At 57.2% G+C, this 16,180-nt stretch overlaps 1 protein-coding gene across 2 annotated transcripts; it reads left to right on the forward strand.

Moving 5' to 3' along the window:
* Positions 1 to 365: 365 nt before the first annotated feature.
* On the forward strand, positions 366 to 15,500 carry RGS14 (regulator of G protein signaling 14). Of its 2 annotated transcripts, none has more exons than XM_025389212.1 (15): positions 366 to 598; positions 8,865 to 8,886; positions 9,081 to 9,259; positions 9,608 to 9,700; positions 9,791 to 9,934; positions 10,258 to 10,401; positions 10,550 to 10,658; positions 10,990 to 11,099; positions 11,558 to 11,761; positions 13,523 to 13,599; positions 13,840 to 13,966; positions 14,068 to 14,149; positions 14,253 to 14,299; positions 14,378 to 14,492; positions 14,776 to 15,500. In XM_025389212.1, exons 1-15 carry the CDS (start codon positions 554 to 556, stop codon positions 14,976 to 14,978), a joined length of 1,701 nt encoding a protein of 566 aa, XP_025244997.1. In that variant the 5' UTR covers positions 366 to 553; the 3' UTR covers positions 14,979 to 15,500. The 2 variants fall into 2 exon arrangements, with proteins under 2 accessions (XP_025244997.1, XP_025244998.1); XM_025389213.1 differs by having other exon boundaries at positions 13,526 to 13,599.
* The last annotated feature ends 680 nt before the right edge of the window (positions 15,501 to 16,180 follow it).

Genomic DNA, 16,180 nt, shown 5'->3' on the forward strand with positions numbered 1-16,180 from the left:
GGCACACAGTAGGTATGAGATAAGTGTGTGCCGAGTAAAGTACATGTGTGGATACACAGGTCCCAGTGCACGTGTGTGCATGTCCACAGGAACGCCCCCAGGGTGGACAAAGGTGCCTAGGTATGTTTACTCGTGGTTCTGTGAGCCCAGGCATGAACTTAGAGTTCCCTGCTCCTGGCCAGACCCGGCTGAGCTCCTTGCTGGGCACACAGAAGCCTCTGCCTTGTGTTGGTGCCCGTGCGGGATGCTGCCAGGAGTGTGTTGGTGGCATGTGTGTGTTTGTGCATGAACGTGTGTGCGCGCGCGTGTGTGTGTGTAGGAAGAGGCGTTCGCTCTCTTAGACCTTGCTTCTTTCTGTGGTTTGGTTTCTATAGAGACACTTCCTGTGGCAGAGAAAAGAGGTAGTGAGCGGTGTTTCAGGATGTGAGGGCCCGCAGGAGCCAAGTCGGGCTCTCTCTGCCGCCTGCCTGCCACCGTGCAAGCTCTGGCCGGCGCTGCCCACAGTCCCCATGGTGGGCAGCCCCCGCGGCAGGGACCCGTGATCTGCAGCGGCATGCCAGGGAAGCCCAAGCACCTGGGCGTCCCCAACGGACGCATGGTGAGTGTGGGCTCCGGGCCAGGGCCACGAGGAGGGGGTGGGCACACCCAGGGTGGAGCCCAGGAGGCACACCCGGCAGGGCCAGGCAAGAGCCCACGGGCTGCCAGCAGGCGAGAGAAGTTGGGACAGACAGCAGCAGGTGGTGGGACCTGGTGCTCTTACCCCAGGACCCTTCCAGATGGCCCGGCTGGGAGCCTGGTACAACCCGGAGGCCAGAGCAGAGCGGGCACAGGCTTCTGGTCCAGCCCCCACCACTCTCTCAGCTGCTGCATCTGGGGCTGCATCCCAGGGTCGCAGGGACACCTGATGTGCTCCTTGCCCCCTGCCTATCCCCACAGTGGCTCAAGCCCCTACATCCCACTCGGCCTGAGCCCTCCCCTCCTCACCCCCTGCTCCAGGTGCCCAAGGTCAGGTTATTGGAAGCTCTTGCTGGGTCAGTGTCCTCTAGCCAGAGCTACTCCGGAGGCCTCCTGCCAGAACTAGCATTGTTTGGGCAGCCCGGGATGGGGCAGCAGGGTCAGGCCAGGTTGATACAGCTTCTGCCTGTTCTATTCCTGAGCTTCCAGGAAGGGCCAAGCGCTAGGATCCCCCTGGTTGCAGCTGTCCCACCTCCTAACCCTCTCCCTGGCTGCTTAGCCCCAGATCAGAGCTGCCCTCAGAGGGTCTGGCTCTTCTCATTCATTCGGCAGATGGGGCAAGCTGTGCTGGACCTCCCTTCTCTCCCTAGGGTCCCCCTCACTTGGAAGAGCCCCCCTTAACAAGCTCAGGAAGGCCAGTGTCCTGGCCCACCACCAGGCCCCAGCCTAGTATCATGGGCCAAAGCCAGTGGCTCTAGAGAGACCTAGGTTCCAGTCCTGGTTCTGTTCTCTCTAGCTGGAGAGAGCGGTACTCGCCAGCTCTGTTTCCTCATCCATAAAATGAAGAGGTTGGAATGAAGTTCAAGGCTTGTTGAGATGATTGAGTGAAATAATGCATATGAGGCCTTTGACCCATTGTGGGGGCTGCATAATTGTCAGCCTAGTGCCCCCTACATTTTCAGCCCCATTCAGAGATCTCCTGCCTCACCAAGAAGCTGAGGCACCCCCATCACCACTCTTGCCCCTTAGTTCCCAAGACCTGCCTCTACCTCTTCTTCTTCCAGCATCTCTTTCCTGCCCAGCTCCGGGCTGGCCGACTGGGAGAGAGGCCATCCTTCAAAGGCAGCCCAGCCCCCTGTCTCACTGTCCCCAGTACCGACCCCACCATGAAAGTGCAAAAAGAAAACCCACCTCCCTTTCATTCCCACACCACAGGCATGACACTGGGCTCGTCCTTCCCTAGGCATTCAGGCCAGGAAGACAAGGAGGCTAACCCCAGGCCCACCTCGGGAGGGCAACTGGATTGATGCTTCTGGGACAGTGCCTAGAACAGGGCAGCAGAGGGGGCCCAAAGACAGACCCAGCCCCTGCCTCTTCTGTGTCAGCTTGTGACTTATCTACTCAAAAGTCACCCAGAGCAAGGAGGGTGCCCCCAAGGTCTGCCCCCAGTTCCATCAAGCCCACAGACGCCCCGGTTCCTCTCAGAACTGTCACACACAGGTTATCTTTGCCCTTCCTGGGCCTGTTCCGAACTCTCTGTGCCACCTCTTAGAATCCCGAGGGTCACAGATTGGCTGCCTGCTGGTCACTGAGTAGCTTCCCATGGCTCTGCACAGCTAGGGCAGGAAGGGCTAGACAGGCACTGACATCTGAGGTAGGGATGTGGATGGAAGGGCGCCTGAGGGACAGGTGTGTCTGGTCCCTCCATGAGTTACCTCCCAAGGGAGGCTCAGAGAAGTAAATGCTGTGCCAAGGTCAGCCGGAGAGTAGAGCGTCAGCATCCGAACCCCCATAACTGCCTGGTCCCGGCCCTCCCCCACCTCTCCTCCCTACCATCATTCCCTGCTGTGGAAGCTTCAGTTGTCAGCCTCGCCTCTCTGCCATTCAGCTTGTCAGGCAGTTGCAAGGAAACCTGTCACTTGGAGACATCTCCCAGCCCCCTTCCTAGGGATGTCTTCACACAGCCTCTTTACCACTTCATTTGTTCATGTACTTATTCATTCATTCATTCAACAACCCCTCCTTACTGCCTGCTTGGTGCTGCCACTGCCCCTATCCTAGACACTCCCAACCCAGGCCCATCAGCCCTAGTCCCTACCCCCTAGACTGGCAAGGCAAAAAAGACACAGGTGAAAATACCAGGCAGTGGCTCAAGCCTGGAATCCCAGCACTTTGGAAGGCCAATGCAGGAGGATCGCTTGAGCCCAGGAGTTTGAGACCAGCCTGGGCAACATAGTGAGGACCCATCTTCTTTTGAATTAGCTGAGCATGGTGGTGTGCACCTGTAGTCCCAGCTCCTGGGAAACTGAGGTGGGAGGGTCGTTTGACCCCAGGAGGTAAAGGCTGCAGTGAGCTGTGATCATACACCACTGCACTACAGTCTGGGTGAAAGAGCAAGATCCTGTCAATAAAAAAAAAAAAGAAAGATGGAAGGAAGGAAGGAAAGAAGGAAGGAAGGAGGGAAGGAAGCAAGGAGGGAATGAGGAAGGAAGGAAGGAAGGAAGGAGGGAGGCACGGTTTCTCACACCTGTAATCCCAGCACTTTCGGAGGCCGAGATGGGCAGATCACGAGGTCAAGAGATTGAGACCATCCTGGCCAATATGGTGAAACCCCATCTCTACTAAAAATACAAAAAATGAGCTGGGCGTGGTGGTGCGTGCCTGTAGTCCCAGCTACTTGGGAGGCTGAGGCAGGAGAATTGCTTGAACCCGGGAGGCAGAGGTTGCAGTGAGCCGAGATCGTGCCACTGCACTCTAGCTTGGCAACAGAGCGAGACTCTGTCAAAAAAAAAAAGGAAGGAAGGAAGGAAGGAAGGAAAAAAGGAAGGAAGGAAGGAAGGAAGGAAGGAAGGAAGGAAGGGGAATAAAATTCAGGGTTAGGCAAGAGCTGCAAGTGAAGAATAGAGACAGCTTGAGGGAACTAACTTCTCCACTAGCTCCATGCACCGTGTTGTAGGAGATAGTCCCTAAAGGGTCTGCAAGCTGGAGGAGGGAGGGCGTGGCATAGGCCTGGCTGTGGGCAAACACAGGGACAGGGCCCTAGGGGAGGCTGGGAGTTAAGCCTGGAGGGGGCAGTTAGCCTGGCCTGGCCTGTCGGAAGGCCTAGTTAGTCTTCCCCTCCTGGCAGGAAGACCCGCAAGGCAAAACCCATGCAATTCTCTCTTTGTCCCTGGCATCCAGCTCAGGGCACCCGAGTTCAGGGTGGCCTTATACAGGGGCAAGGCCAGGGGTCATCTCCATCCGCTGGTTCAAGTTGAAGGGACCAGACACCCAGGTTCTGTGAGGACATCTCCACACAGGGTCTTGCAGCCCCTCAAGCTAGGATGAAATCAGAGGATGGTAGAGGGTGCCCAGCAGAGAAGATGCTCAGTAAATTGGCCCTCTTTCAAGGTCTGATCCCTCTAGAGGGCACAGTTCAAGAGGAATCCCTGGGCAGATCATGCCAGATTAGACTTGCCCACCTGTGCCCCAAGGTCTGAAGCCCTGGGCCTCCAAGCTTCCTTGGTCCACAAAAGGAGGCAACTTGGCTAGAGAGGCCTCAGGCTCCAGAATCAGGCAAACTTGAGTTTTAATCTCAGTTGCACCACATCTCAGCTACATGGCTTCTTCGGGCCTCAGTTTCCTCGTCTGTAAAATAGGGGTAATAATACCTGCCACACAAGATGTAAAGATGGAGTAAGGACGTGAATGTGTGCTGCCACAGGGTGCCTGCCACACAGTCAAAGCTCAGGAAACTGGGGCCTTACTCTCATCTTAGTATTTGCAGGTGCCAGCAGCTCCTCCAGGACCAAATTCCTAAGAAAAAAATATGACTAGCCGAGGTCCAAGCCTGGGTCTGTGTGTCACTGGCCACCACACCCTTCCTTGCCCTTTCTTCCCCTTTTTCTCCATTCACTCACCACTTCTCCTCAAGCAGGCTGAAGCGGGGGAGGCCAGCGCTGCTCAACACAACTTCCCCAGGCCCTGCAGTGGCAGCCGGGGCAGGCCAGAGCCCCTGCAGGGCACCTGCACCCCTGCACCTCACTCTGCTGTGGGCTGCTGCTCTGATTGTGGCATGCCTGGTGCTTTCACTCATGGGGCCTCATTCAAGCTTCACAGCAGCCTCAGGAAATTGGGAATGCTGAACCTCTTGCTACCCAGGGGGAACTGAAGCTCAGAGAAGTTGAGCTGTATTGTTCCCAAATAGCAGAGCTGGAAATGGACTCCACCCCCATTCCCACCCATCTCCAGATTTCTGTCCCTACTCAATTTCAGCTCCAGCTATGCTATCAACAACTGTCAGGGCAAGAGAGGCTCAGGATGGAGAGCCACAGGTGGCATTCAGGGGCTGAGAGTCCCTAGTGAAGGGGTGCCAAGGCCAGGGCCCTGATGGCTGCTTGGGAACACGGGGCAAGGAGGGTGCTTCTTGAGGAGGGAGTTCAGATCCGACCTCTCCCACCAATCAGGCCAGCCCTCCAGGGGCCACCAGACTGGCAGGGGAGAGAGGCTGGGACATGGGTGGATAAGCACATGGTGGGAAGGGGCATTCAAGGGGCCTGGTGTTTCGGGATGACTAATGTCAACGGGCAGAGATCGGGGAGCAATTCCAAGCGAAGAGCAGGAGCAGATACCCAGGCAGAGGCAATGGCAAAGCCGGAAGCAGGGGTGTGGGGAAAATAGGAAAGTTTGGTGAAGTGTAGGGTGGAGGTGAGGGGGAGGGAAATGGGTGAAGCTGAAGGGGTTCATTAGTCAGGCCCAGGCAGGGTTTTAGCCGTAACCTGGCAACTGCAACGTGCCTCCGGGGGCAGGGAGAGGGCCCGGGGTGGCACCGTGGGGAGGGTGGGACCTGGGGAGGATCTGGGAGCCAGCCCCACTGAACGACATTCAGTAAAGCAGAATATGGAAAATAAACCTGTGAGGGCCAAACAAAATTGGAGTGCTGGCTGGCCCCAGCCCCAGCGCCTATCATCCCAGACTTGGGGTTAGAGGGCAGGACAGAGGCTCAGGGTGTGCGCGAGGAGGGCAGGGCCAGGCAGCCCAGCGGAGGGGGCCGAGTCCGGGTGATTCTCGGGGATCTGGGGGAGGGCGATGACTGCGTCTCCGAGGCTGGGAACGCTGTGGCGGTGCAGCCGGGGGAGGAGGAGCCCGGGCGCAGGCAGGTAGGTGCAGGCTGCAGAGGAACCTTGCGGCCGCGCGGGGAAAGGCTTGGTCCCGTCCTCCCTCGCAGCCCTCTGCCGCCTCGGAGTGGGGACTTTCTCCTGTAGCCGTGGGAAACACCAACTTTCGTTGGGGGATTTGACTTTGCGGGGAAGGCAAAGCAGGGAGCACGAAGACGGGGCCAGGAGGGGCGGGGCCGGAGACGGGGGCGGGGCGTGCTGGGCCCGACGCCCCGCCCAGCGCGCTCTGCACTAACTCGCTGCCCTCGGCTGCAACTTCTTATCCGGGCTCCAGATGGGAAGTGAAGCTCAGGGAGGAGCCGCAAGTTGTAAAACTGGAAAAAGTCAGGGCTGGGTTTTGAATTCGGGTCTGAGAGACCCCCACCAACACCTGTGCTCTTTCCTTCTATGGCGGGAGTGGCAAATTCGAATGTGTAGCGGGGTCAGCATCAATACCGACACAAGAACAACATTAATGGTAACATTCCTTGAACATTTACTACACGCCCGATAGTGTTCTGAGTTCTTTATATATATTTAACTCATTTAATCGCACCAATCCTTCGAAGTCAGGACCGTTATTTGCTTCGTTTTTAGAGAGGAAAAAACTGAGGCACGGAGAGGTTAAGTACCTTGTCCAAAGTCACACAGCACAAATTTGACCTCCCAAATTTAAGCCTGCCTCCCACTGCCTCCACAAGTAGCATAAATGCATTAAATGGGCCCCAGAGGCCTCTGAGGAGAGTGTAAGCCCTTTTGGGGAAGGTGGTGGCTGCTCAATGCCAGACAAGGTTGTCCTGCTGGGAAGAAGCTGGAGCATTACAGTCTCATGGAGCAAGTGGAATTTAAAATCTCTTGCTTTTTAAATGTGGAAAACACCTTTAAATAAATAAATAAATAAATAAATAAATAAATAAATAAACTGTGAGGGCCAAGATAATAGTAATATCCCACATATCTGCAGACCAGATCTGGCCCGCAGATGGCCACCCTGTGACCTGAATATTCTCAGGGTGGGAGTAGGAAACAGAGAGGGAGGTTCCATTTAGAAGGGTGGGGGTGGGGGGCTTTCCAGGGGTAGAGATGTTTGCAGGCCTGTTTCCAGTTGGGATGGAAATAAGGGGCTGGTGGTAGGAACTTCTGTGACAGGGCATGGTGAAAATGTAGGAGGTAAGCGGGAAGTAGGAATTGGGGATGACTCAAGCCCTGATGTTGGAAGCCCAGGTGATGGTAAGAAAGATGGGGGCAGGGAAGCTGGTTTGGTACTCTGTTTTGATGGAGGCAGAGGGAGCTTCCATTTGGGAGCTTGACGGCTTGTGGGACATTTGGGGGAAGATGTTACTAGGAAGTTGGTTATGTGTGTCTGGAGCTGCGGATTTGTGGATGGGACAAAGTGCCCAGGACAGAACCAGGGAGGGGTTGAGGCCACATTGCATGAGTGGGAGATAGTGGGGAAGCTGGAGGAGCTGCTAGGAAGGTAAAAAGAGAAACAAGAGAAACCACCGCAAGAGTCATTTTGAGAGGAGAGTTTTTCTGTTTCACTAATGATTGGGATTCCCAGAGAAACCAGAGTTGTGCATTGGGGGCAAGGATGGAGTTAGCTACTGCAGCAGTGCTACTAACAGAGTAGTCCCTGAACCAGCAGCATCGGCATCTCCTGGGAGCTTGGCAGAAATGGACAGCCTCAGGCCCCATCTTGGACCTACTGAACCTGAATCTCCAGAGGTGGGGTCCTCCCACTCTGCCCTGAAGTTTGAGAACCACTGCTCTATATTATAGAACAGCATCCTGTGCCCTCCCAAGGTGGCATGGGACCTGTGGTAGACCCTGGGCCCAACAGGAAACACTTGCAATAAGAAGATCACTGGCTGCAGAAACACCTCTCCTTCCTCGAAGACAGCACTTGTTTATACAGCCCATATCACATGCTGGCCCCTGTTCTAGATGCTGTGGATATATTTTTATTTAATTTTCTTTTATCGAGATGGAGTTTTGCTCTTGTCGCCCAGGCTGGAGGGCAATGACTCAATCTCGGCTCACTGCAACCTCCGCCTCCTGGGTTCAAGCTATTCTCCTGCCTCAGCCTCCCGAGTAGTTGGGATTACAGGCGTCTGCAACCGCACCCAGCTAATCTTTTTGTTTTTTTTTTTTTTTTTTTTTTTTTTTTTTTTTTTTTTTGAGACGGAGTCTGGCTCTGTCGCCCGGGCTGGAGTGCAGTGGCCGGATCTCAGCTCACTGCAAGCTCCGCCCCCCGGGTTTACGCCATTCTCCTGCCTCAGCCTCCCGAGTAGCTGGGACTACAGGCGCCCGCCGCCTCGCCCGGCTAGTTTTTTGTATTTTTTAGTAGAGACGGGGTTTCACCGTGTTCGCCAGGATGGTCTCGATCTCCTGACCTCGTGATCCGCCCGTCTCGGCCTCCCAAAGTGCTGGGATTACAGGCTTGAGCCACCGCGCCCGGCCTTTTTTTGTATTTTTAGTATAGACTATGTTTCACCATGTTGGCCAGGCCAGTCTCGAACTCCTGACCTCAGGTGATCCACCCATCTTGGCCTCCCAAAGTCCTAGGATTACAGGTGTGAGCCACCGTGCCCGGCCAATGCTGTGAATATATTAAACTGACTTGATCTTCATATCAAGATAGAGGCAAATGGTTTGTCTCCATTTGTAAATAGGCATTATCTCCTATTTACAGATTACAGATGGAGGCAAACAAGTTAACTAACTTGCCCAAAGTTACACAGCTAGTAAGTGCCAGAGACTAAAGTCTGTTCCTACCCACCATGCTATGCACACCTGGCTCACCCAGCAGGGGTTGGGGGAGGAGGGAACCAGGGGCTGCTGGAAGGTACCTGGCATAAGTCCCAGTACTTAGTGGTTGGCACAGGATGGAAAGGGAGCCAGGGGCAGCCTGAGCAAAAGCCTGACCAAGTAGAACCTGCCTGGGGATGCCCAGGTAGAGGAGAACACAATTCCACCTCCTGGGAATTGGGCCCAGACTGTCCCCTGGGAATCCTCAATGGGCTCCTCTGACTTCCTCTGTTGGGTCTCTTATAGGTTCTGGCTGTGTCAGATGGAGGTAAGTGACGGAATGTGTGGAGGAGGACTGGCTGAGTGGGAGGGAGGAGGGAGGTGGAGATGGGTGGGACACCCCTGCCACCTGCTATCTTTCCAGGGAACATGCCTGCAGAGTGGATGCTTGGGGGAGGGTGGGTTGTGCCAGGGGCTGGGGAAGGCAGCAAGGCTCACCCCGACTTGTCCATCCCCCTGCAGAGCTGAGCAGCACGACGGGGCCCCAGGGCCAGGGCGAGGGCCGCGGCAGCTCCCTCAGCATCCACAGCCTCCCCAGTGGTCCTAGCAGCCCCTTCCCAACCGAGGAGCAGCCTGTGGCCAGCTGGGCCCTGTCCTTCGAGCGGCTGCTGCAGGACCCGCTGGGCCTGGCTTACTTCACTGTAAGCCTGGGGTGGGGAAAGGGAAGGGGGGACACGGGAAAGGGCAGGGCGTGGATGGAGCTTCAGGCTGGCCAGAGTGGGGTCCTCTGTCAGCTCCCTCATCTAGCCTTCCTGCAGCACCCTCTTCCTCTTCTCCCAGATGGGAACTTTTCTTCCTTCTCTCTGTCCTTGTCTCCGTCTCTCATTTTCTCTCCCTGCCTTCAGATCTGGCTCCATCTGTCTGGCTGGCCTTCTCTGTCTGGCTTGGTCTCTTGGCCCTGTCCCTGTCCCAGTCTCTTTGATCACATCCCGCAGTTTGGTTTCTGTGTCACTGAGTCTCTGCCTGCCTCCCCCTCCTTCCCCTCCCAGGAGTTCCTGAAGAAGGAGTTCAGCGCAGAAAACGTGACTTTCTGGAAGGCCTGCGAGCGCTTCCAACAGATCCCGGCCAGCGATACCCAGCAGGTGGGAGAAGGGGGAGCTGGGGCCGAGGGCTGGGGAGAGGGGAAATGGGCCATGCTCCCTGACCAACTCCTCCTGCCCCTCCTCCTTCAGCTAGCTCAGGAGGCCCGCAACATCTACCAGGAGTTCCTGTCCAGCCAGGCGCTGAGCCCAGTGAACATCGACCGTCAGGCCTGGCTTGGCGAGGAGGTGCTGGCGGAGCCCCGGCCGGACATGTTTCGGGCACAGCAGCTTCAGGTGGGCGATCCCGGGTGGATTGGCCTTGAAAGGGAGACAAAAGGCGCAGGGGCGGGGTCGGACCCTGGCGGGGAGCCTGAACTACAAAGCGGAAGGGGCAAATTTGGAGGCGGAACAGAGCCAAATGCCGGGGCAGGCGGGGCGGAGCTCAGAGGGCGGTATCAGAGGCACCCGGGAAGGACAGTTAGAGGCGGAGCCTAGCTGAGCTCCGGGCAGGGCCTGGACCCTGGGGGTGGGTATAGGAACTGACGTCGGGGTGGGGCTCGGGCAGCCGAGCGCCCCCACCCCAGTCCCGGCTCACCTGTCCCGGGTTCGACCCGCAGATCTTCAACTTGATGAAGTTCGACAGCTATGCGCGCTTCGTCAAGTCCCCGCTGTACCGCGAGTGCCTGCTAGCCGAGGCCGAGGGGCGCCCTCTGCGGGAACCTGGCTCCTCGCGCCTCGGCAGCCCTGAAGCCACTAGGAAGGTGCGGACGAGGGACTGGGCGAGGCAGGGGGTCCTGCGGATCGCGTGCAAGAGGGCACGCCCCCGGGTGCAGATCTGTGGGTATGTGCCCACGGTCTGCATGCGGGCTGGGGCCCAGCCCGGTGCCAGCGCCTCCCCTGTACCCACAGAAGCCGAAGCTGAAGCCCGGGAAGTCGCTGCCGCTGGGTGTGGAGGAGTTGGGGCAGCCACCCGTTGAGGGTCCTGGGGGCCGCCCTCTCCGCAAGTCCTTCCGCAGGGGTGAGGGCAGGAGCGAGCAACAGAGATGGGGGGAAGGCGGGAGTTTGGGCAAGTTTGGGGAGTACCCGCTTCCTCCTACGTGGGCCACAGTCTGTAAGTCTATGAAAATTGAGACGCAGGTCCCAGTGACCACCACACTCCCCTGGGTGGTTTGGGTCCTGGGCTAGACCACAGACGTTTGGAAATCTCCAACGGTGGTGTTGCTCCCAGGGATTTACACCTGGGCCCCTGCAGGATGACTCCAAACAAGGCCCACCAGTTGGGGAGAGGCTTCCGCAGAGGATGGGTGAGGGCGGGGGGCTGTTCGCGTCCATCGCTCCCTCTTCCCTAGAGCTGGGCGGGACTGCAAACGCCGCCTTGCGCCGAGAGTCTCAGGGCTCCCTCAACTCCTCTGCTAGCCTGGACCTTGGCTTCCTAGCGTTCGTCAGCAGCAAATCTGAGGTGAGTCGACTGTTGAGGAAGACAAGATGCTCTATGGGCTAGGGTCACTACTCAGGCCTGTTTACGTGGTAGCCCTCATTCCAAGTTGCTGTTCTTACTGCATCTCCCAGCTTGCTCTGCATGGCCAACCCTTCAGCCTCCTTACTTTTCTCCCGTCCTCACTATATCGGTCCCCATATATGTCATGGGTGCACATCCTCTGTGGGCAGATGTGTGCACATGTGCAGCACCCAGGTGTGTATACACAGCAGGTGTGTGGGAATCAGCAGGTGGACCCGTCTCTAGGTGCCCATAAGCCTGGGTGTGCATACATGTGTTCCTGCAGGAGGATATATCTTTGCGTGCCTTGGGAGTGCGTGTGCATGCTTGAGCCCCAGCAAGCTTACCTGGCTCTGTGTACCTGTCTGCATGCCCTTGCATGTGTACACGTAATCTCCCCTGCTCCTGCCCTGAATCAGAGCCACCGGAAGAGCCTTGGGAGCACCGAGGGTGAAAGTGAAAGCCGGCCAGGGAAGTACTGCTGTGTGTACCTGCCTGACGGCACAGCCTCCTTGGCCCTGGCCAGACCTGGCCTCACCATCCGAGATATGCTGGCAGGGATCTGTGAGAAACGAGGCCTCTCTCTACCTGACATCAAGGTCTACCTGGTGGGCAATGAACAGGTGGGAACTTGACCTAGCTCCAACTCTAACCTCCTTCCTGATCCTGACCCCAACTCCATTTCTGTCTCAGATCAGTCATGGCTCCAACCTCAACTCAATTTCTAATCCCCTGGACTAACCCTAATTTCAACCCCATTTCCTATCATCACCCCCTGCCTAACTTCAGCCTCTACCCACAATCCCACTCCTGCACCCACACCCAACTCCAAAGCAACCTCCACACCAACTTTCACTCACTCAGACACCCACCCGCCCCCACCTCACGCCCTTCCAGGTTTCCAGCTTCATCTATCATCCTACCATGGTGATCTTAGGGAGGTAAAACTAGGGAGAACCACTGTTGGAGCTGAGGTTTGTCCCTTATCATTCCCAGAGTCCAGACTGCCATCCTCAGAGACTCATCCTGGCAATGGCCATCCATGGGGTGCCCTCACCTCCTTAGCCTCTAGGGGCACCCAACTGCACCTAACCCATGAACTTTTTCCTTTAGGTGCAAACTAGCTTAAACTTTAAAGAAGACGTAGGGGAAAACTGGCTTTAAAGGAAACCATTCAGTCAAGGGAATCTCAAGGAAGAATGTTGCCTTCCAGGGAGCCGTCAGGATTTCATTTACCTAGTAGACAAGTCCTAAGGTCCTGCCAGGTGTGTGGGGGAGAGGAACCCAGATCTGGGGCTGTCCTCCTGGCCCACAGGCTGGAAGTAAGCCAAGCAGGGAGTGATCAGGGAGGAAGAGTGAAAATGCCAGAGAAGGTCTCTTGGGAGAAGGTAGGCGTTTCTGGCTGATGTCCGGAAGGCTTCATGGAAGAAGCAGCAGTCGATGTGGATGGGGAGGAGTTTGCCTGGCAGAGCTGTCGGGGAGGATATTCCAGGCAGAGGGAACAGCTTAGGCAAAGGCCTTCAGGCAGGTACTTGCGGGGCATGTTCGGGTGCCTGGAGTGCAAGGGCGCGAGGGCAGGAGTGGGAGGTGTGCTGCCCACTCTTCTCAGGCCGCCAGGGCGGCTGCCAGAAGCCCAGATGGGCTTTCATACGTGCTAAATATAACTTCCTCACCCACACTCCACCTGCTCCTGCAGCACAGCACAGGCCTACTGCCTGGGAGATGCTGCCCCCAACCCCACATCAGTCTGGAGCAGGCAGAGGGGCCTCTGAGGGTGTCATCATGAGAGTTACTGTTTATGTACCTACTGTGTGCCAGGCATTGTGCCAGATGCTTCACATCCTCTGGTTTCACAGCAGTTTTGGGGGTGGGCCCTTTTTGAATGAGGAAACAAGAAGTGTCCTTAGTAGCGGGGAATGGAAAGAAGTGGACAAATGTCAAAAATGGGACCAGGCCAGGGTGGTTGACCAAAGGTGGGTGGTGAGGGAGGAAATGCTTCCAGTCGGTCTGGTTGGATTTCACACACCTGAGGGACAGGGGGCAGCGGTCCTGGAGGCAGAGCCTGTCCTGGCACAGAAAGAGTAGGCCAGGGATCTGGGACCGAGGCCTGCCACTTATGATTTCATGCCAGCAGATACGTTTCTCATAATTTCTGTCTTTTCCCAAGAACGTCCAGCATTCTTGCCACTTTTCTCCCAGGCCTTGGCTTTCCCGGGCTTGGACTCCAGCTTAACCCATTTGCTCCCCTACAGCTTTTCCACCCTCCATCCCTCCCTCTAGGAAGCCCCAGTGGTGGCCATGGGAGGGCGTGAAGTTGTTCTTAGACCCACAGGGATGGCTGGGGGTTGGAGGAGGGACTCTTAGACCCTGCCTGGCATCCACAGAAGGCCCTGGTCCTGGATCAGGACTGCACCGTGCTGGCAGATCAGGAAGTGCGGCTGGAAAACAGGATCACCTTCGAGTGAGTGTTCTGCCCCCAAGTCTGGGTCCCAGGTCCTGACGCTCCCTTCAGGCTCTGTTCTGGCTACCTGGCTCTCCAGGCCCCGCCCCTCGTGTTAGCCGCGCCCCCGAGACAAACCCCGTCCCCTACAAGCCAGTCCCACCTTCTGCAGTTCAGGCTCCACCCCTTCGCGTTTGTACTGGGAAGGGTTTGGCTGGGGGCCGGCCCTCCGGCCGTCTGCTGCCCGAGGGTTCCGCGCAGGCTGGAGCTAACGGCACTGGATCGCGTGGTACGAATCTCAGCCAAGCCCACCAAGCGGCTGCAGGAGGCGCTGCAACCTATTCTGGAGAAGCACGGCTTGAGCCCGCTACAGGTGGTGCTACACCGGGTGAGCTGCGGGGCCGCGGGGCGAGGAGAGGCGGGGCCGGGAGGGGCGGGGCCGGGGCCAGGCGGAGGCCTATACCGCGGGCTGCTGACATCTCCCCGCAGCCAGGCGAGAAGGAGCCTCTGGATCTGGGAAAGCTAGTGAGCTCAGTGGCGGCCCAGAGACTGGTTTTGGACACTCTTCCAGGTAGGGGACATTGGCCTTGGGGCTTGATCTGGAACGACTGTGGCCCAGGAGGAAGGGGGCCCGGGTGGGAGGCAAACACTAACTGTGGCACTGTCTGCCGCAGGTGTGAAGATCTCCAAAGCCCGTGACAAATCTCCCTGCCGCAGCCAGGTGAGCGAAAGGCGGGTGGCCTCTTCCACCCTCTACTTCTCCCCTCCCGATTTTGACTCTGACCCCACATTCTTGCAGGGCTGTCCACCTAGAACCCAGGACAAGGCCACCCATCCCCCTCCAGCGTCTCCCAGTTCTCTGGTGAAGGCGCCCAGTAGTGCCACTGGAAAGCGGCAGACCTGTGACATCGAAGGTACATGGTGGATGAGCTGAGGATTAGAGGGACTAGGGCAGTGGGGTTGGGGACCATTCAGGGTGGCATCAGAGAGCCTTGGGCTAAGGCAGGGGGCTGGGTGCCATTGGGCATGGAACAGGAAGGGTGGGGGTTGGGGGGTCAAAGGGGCTGGAACAGGGGGCCACAGGCCATTGGTGCTGGGGCCAGGGAGGCTGTGGCCACAGTAAGGCAGCGAGACTGTTGTGGGCTAGCATATAGGCAAGTCTGCTGGGGGGACCCTCATGCTGTGGCTTGCCTCCAGGCCTGGTGGAGCTGCTGAACCGGGTGCAGAGCAGCGGGGCCCACGACCAGAGGGGTCTTCTGAGGAAAGAGGACCTGATACTTCCAGATTTTCTGCAGCTGCCTACTCAAGGGCCCAGCTCCCGGGAGACCCCACCACAGACTGAATCAGCAGCCCAGCCCATCGGGGGATCCTTGAACTCCACCACCGACTCAGCCCTCTGACAGCTACCCAACAGTCCAGGACAGCTGCATGGCACCCGGCGGGCCGAGCATGCCACGGGTCCGCTCTGCATGCCCTGTCTGTGCCATGAGTGTCCCTGGCCCCTTCCTGCCATGGGCAGGCCCGCAGGAAGAGCCGGTAGGGGTGGAAAGGGGACTCAGATGAGACACACCCCACAGCCACCACCGCCTTGTCCCACAACAAGCTCACCCCCAGCCCCTTGCAGCCAGGCCACAGTGGGGGAGGTGAGTCTAGCCCCTTGGAACAGGCTTGCCCAACACGGAGGGATGGCGTTGGCAGTGCCAGCCTCCCCAGCCTGTGCCAAGTTTCAACAGGGGCAGGAGGAGGGGCCGGCCCCTCCTCAGGGAGCTGGTATGAGTAAGGCCTGAGGGTGCAGGCAGGCAGCCCTGTACCCCACCCACATAGACTATACTGTACATACAGATTTTGCAGTAGGCTTGGGGCAGCTGGGTTTGTCCTTGATGTATGATACTGTTATTATAATAATTATTATTATTCTGCCATGAGTTGTCTTCCTTGTGTGCCAGACTGTCCTGTGGCTTCCCCCACCATCAAAACACACTGCTTCTGTCACCAAGGTCAGTGCCAGGAAACTCTTGGGGACCTCAGGATGTGCCTCCTGACTTCCTGTTTTCAGAACCTCTCTTCCTGACTGCACAGTATATGGGGTGGTGTGTGAATATCTTACAGTTTTGTTTTTCTAAAAAAAAGAATACGGGAACTGGGTGAGGTGGCTCACACCTGTAATTCCAGCACTTTGGGAGACCAAGGCAGGAGGGGGTGGATCGCTTGAGCTCAGGAGTTCGACACCAGCCTGGGCAACATGTCAAAACTCTGTCTCTACCAAAAATACAAAAAATTACCTGAGTGTGGTGGTGCATGCCTGTGGTCCCAGCTACCCGGGAGAGGATCGCTTGAGCCGGGGAGGCAGAAGTTGCAGTGAGCTGAGATTGTGCCACCGCACTCCAGCCTGGGTGACAGAGTGAGACTCTGTCATGGTGTGGAGGTGAGAGAAAGGGCGGGGAGAGGTGTGGGGGTGAAGAACCCTGTGGGGAGCTGTGCCTCTCTATCATGGTGCTGTTGTACTGAGGTCTCTGTGGATCTGAGTACATCATTCTGGTCACGGTTCTCTGCTTCTATTGGGGACCAAGTGTCTCTGCACAAAGGATTGGGGAATCCTTTG

This window comes from Theropithecus gelada, chromosome 6 (genome assembly GCF_003255815.1).
Source record: "Theropithecus gelada isolate Dixy chromosome 6, Tgel_1.0, whole genome shotgun sequence".
Taxonomy (NCBI): Eukaryota; Metazoa; Chordata; class Mammalia; order Primates; family Cercopithecidae; genus Theropithecus; species Theropithecus gelada.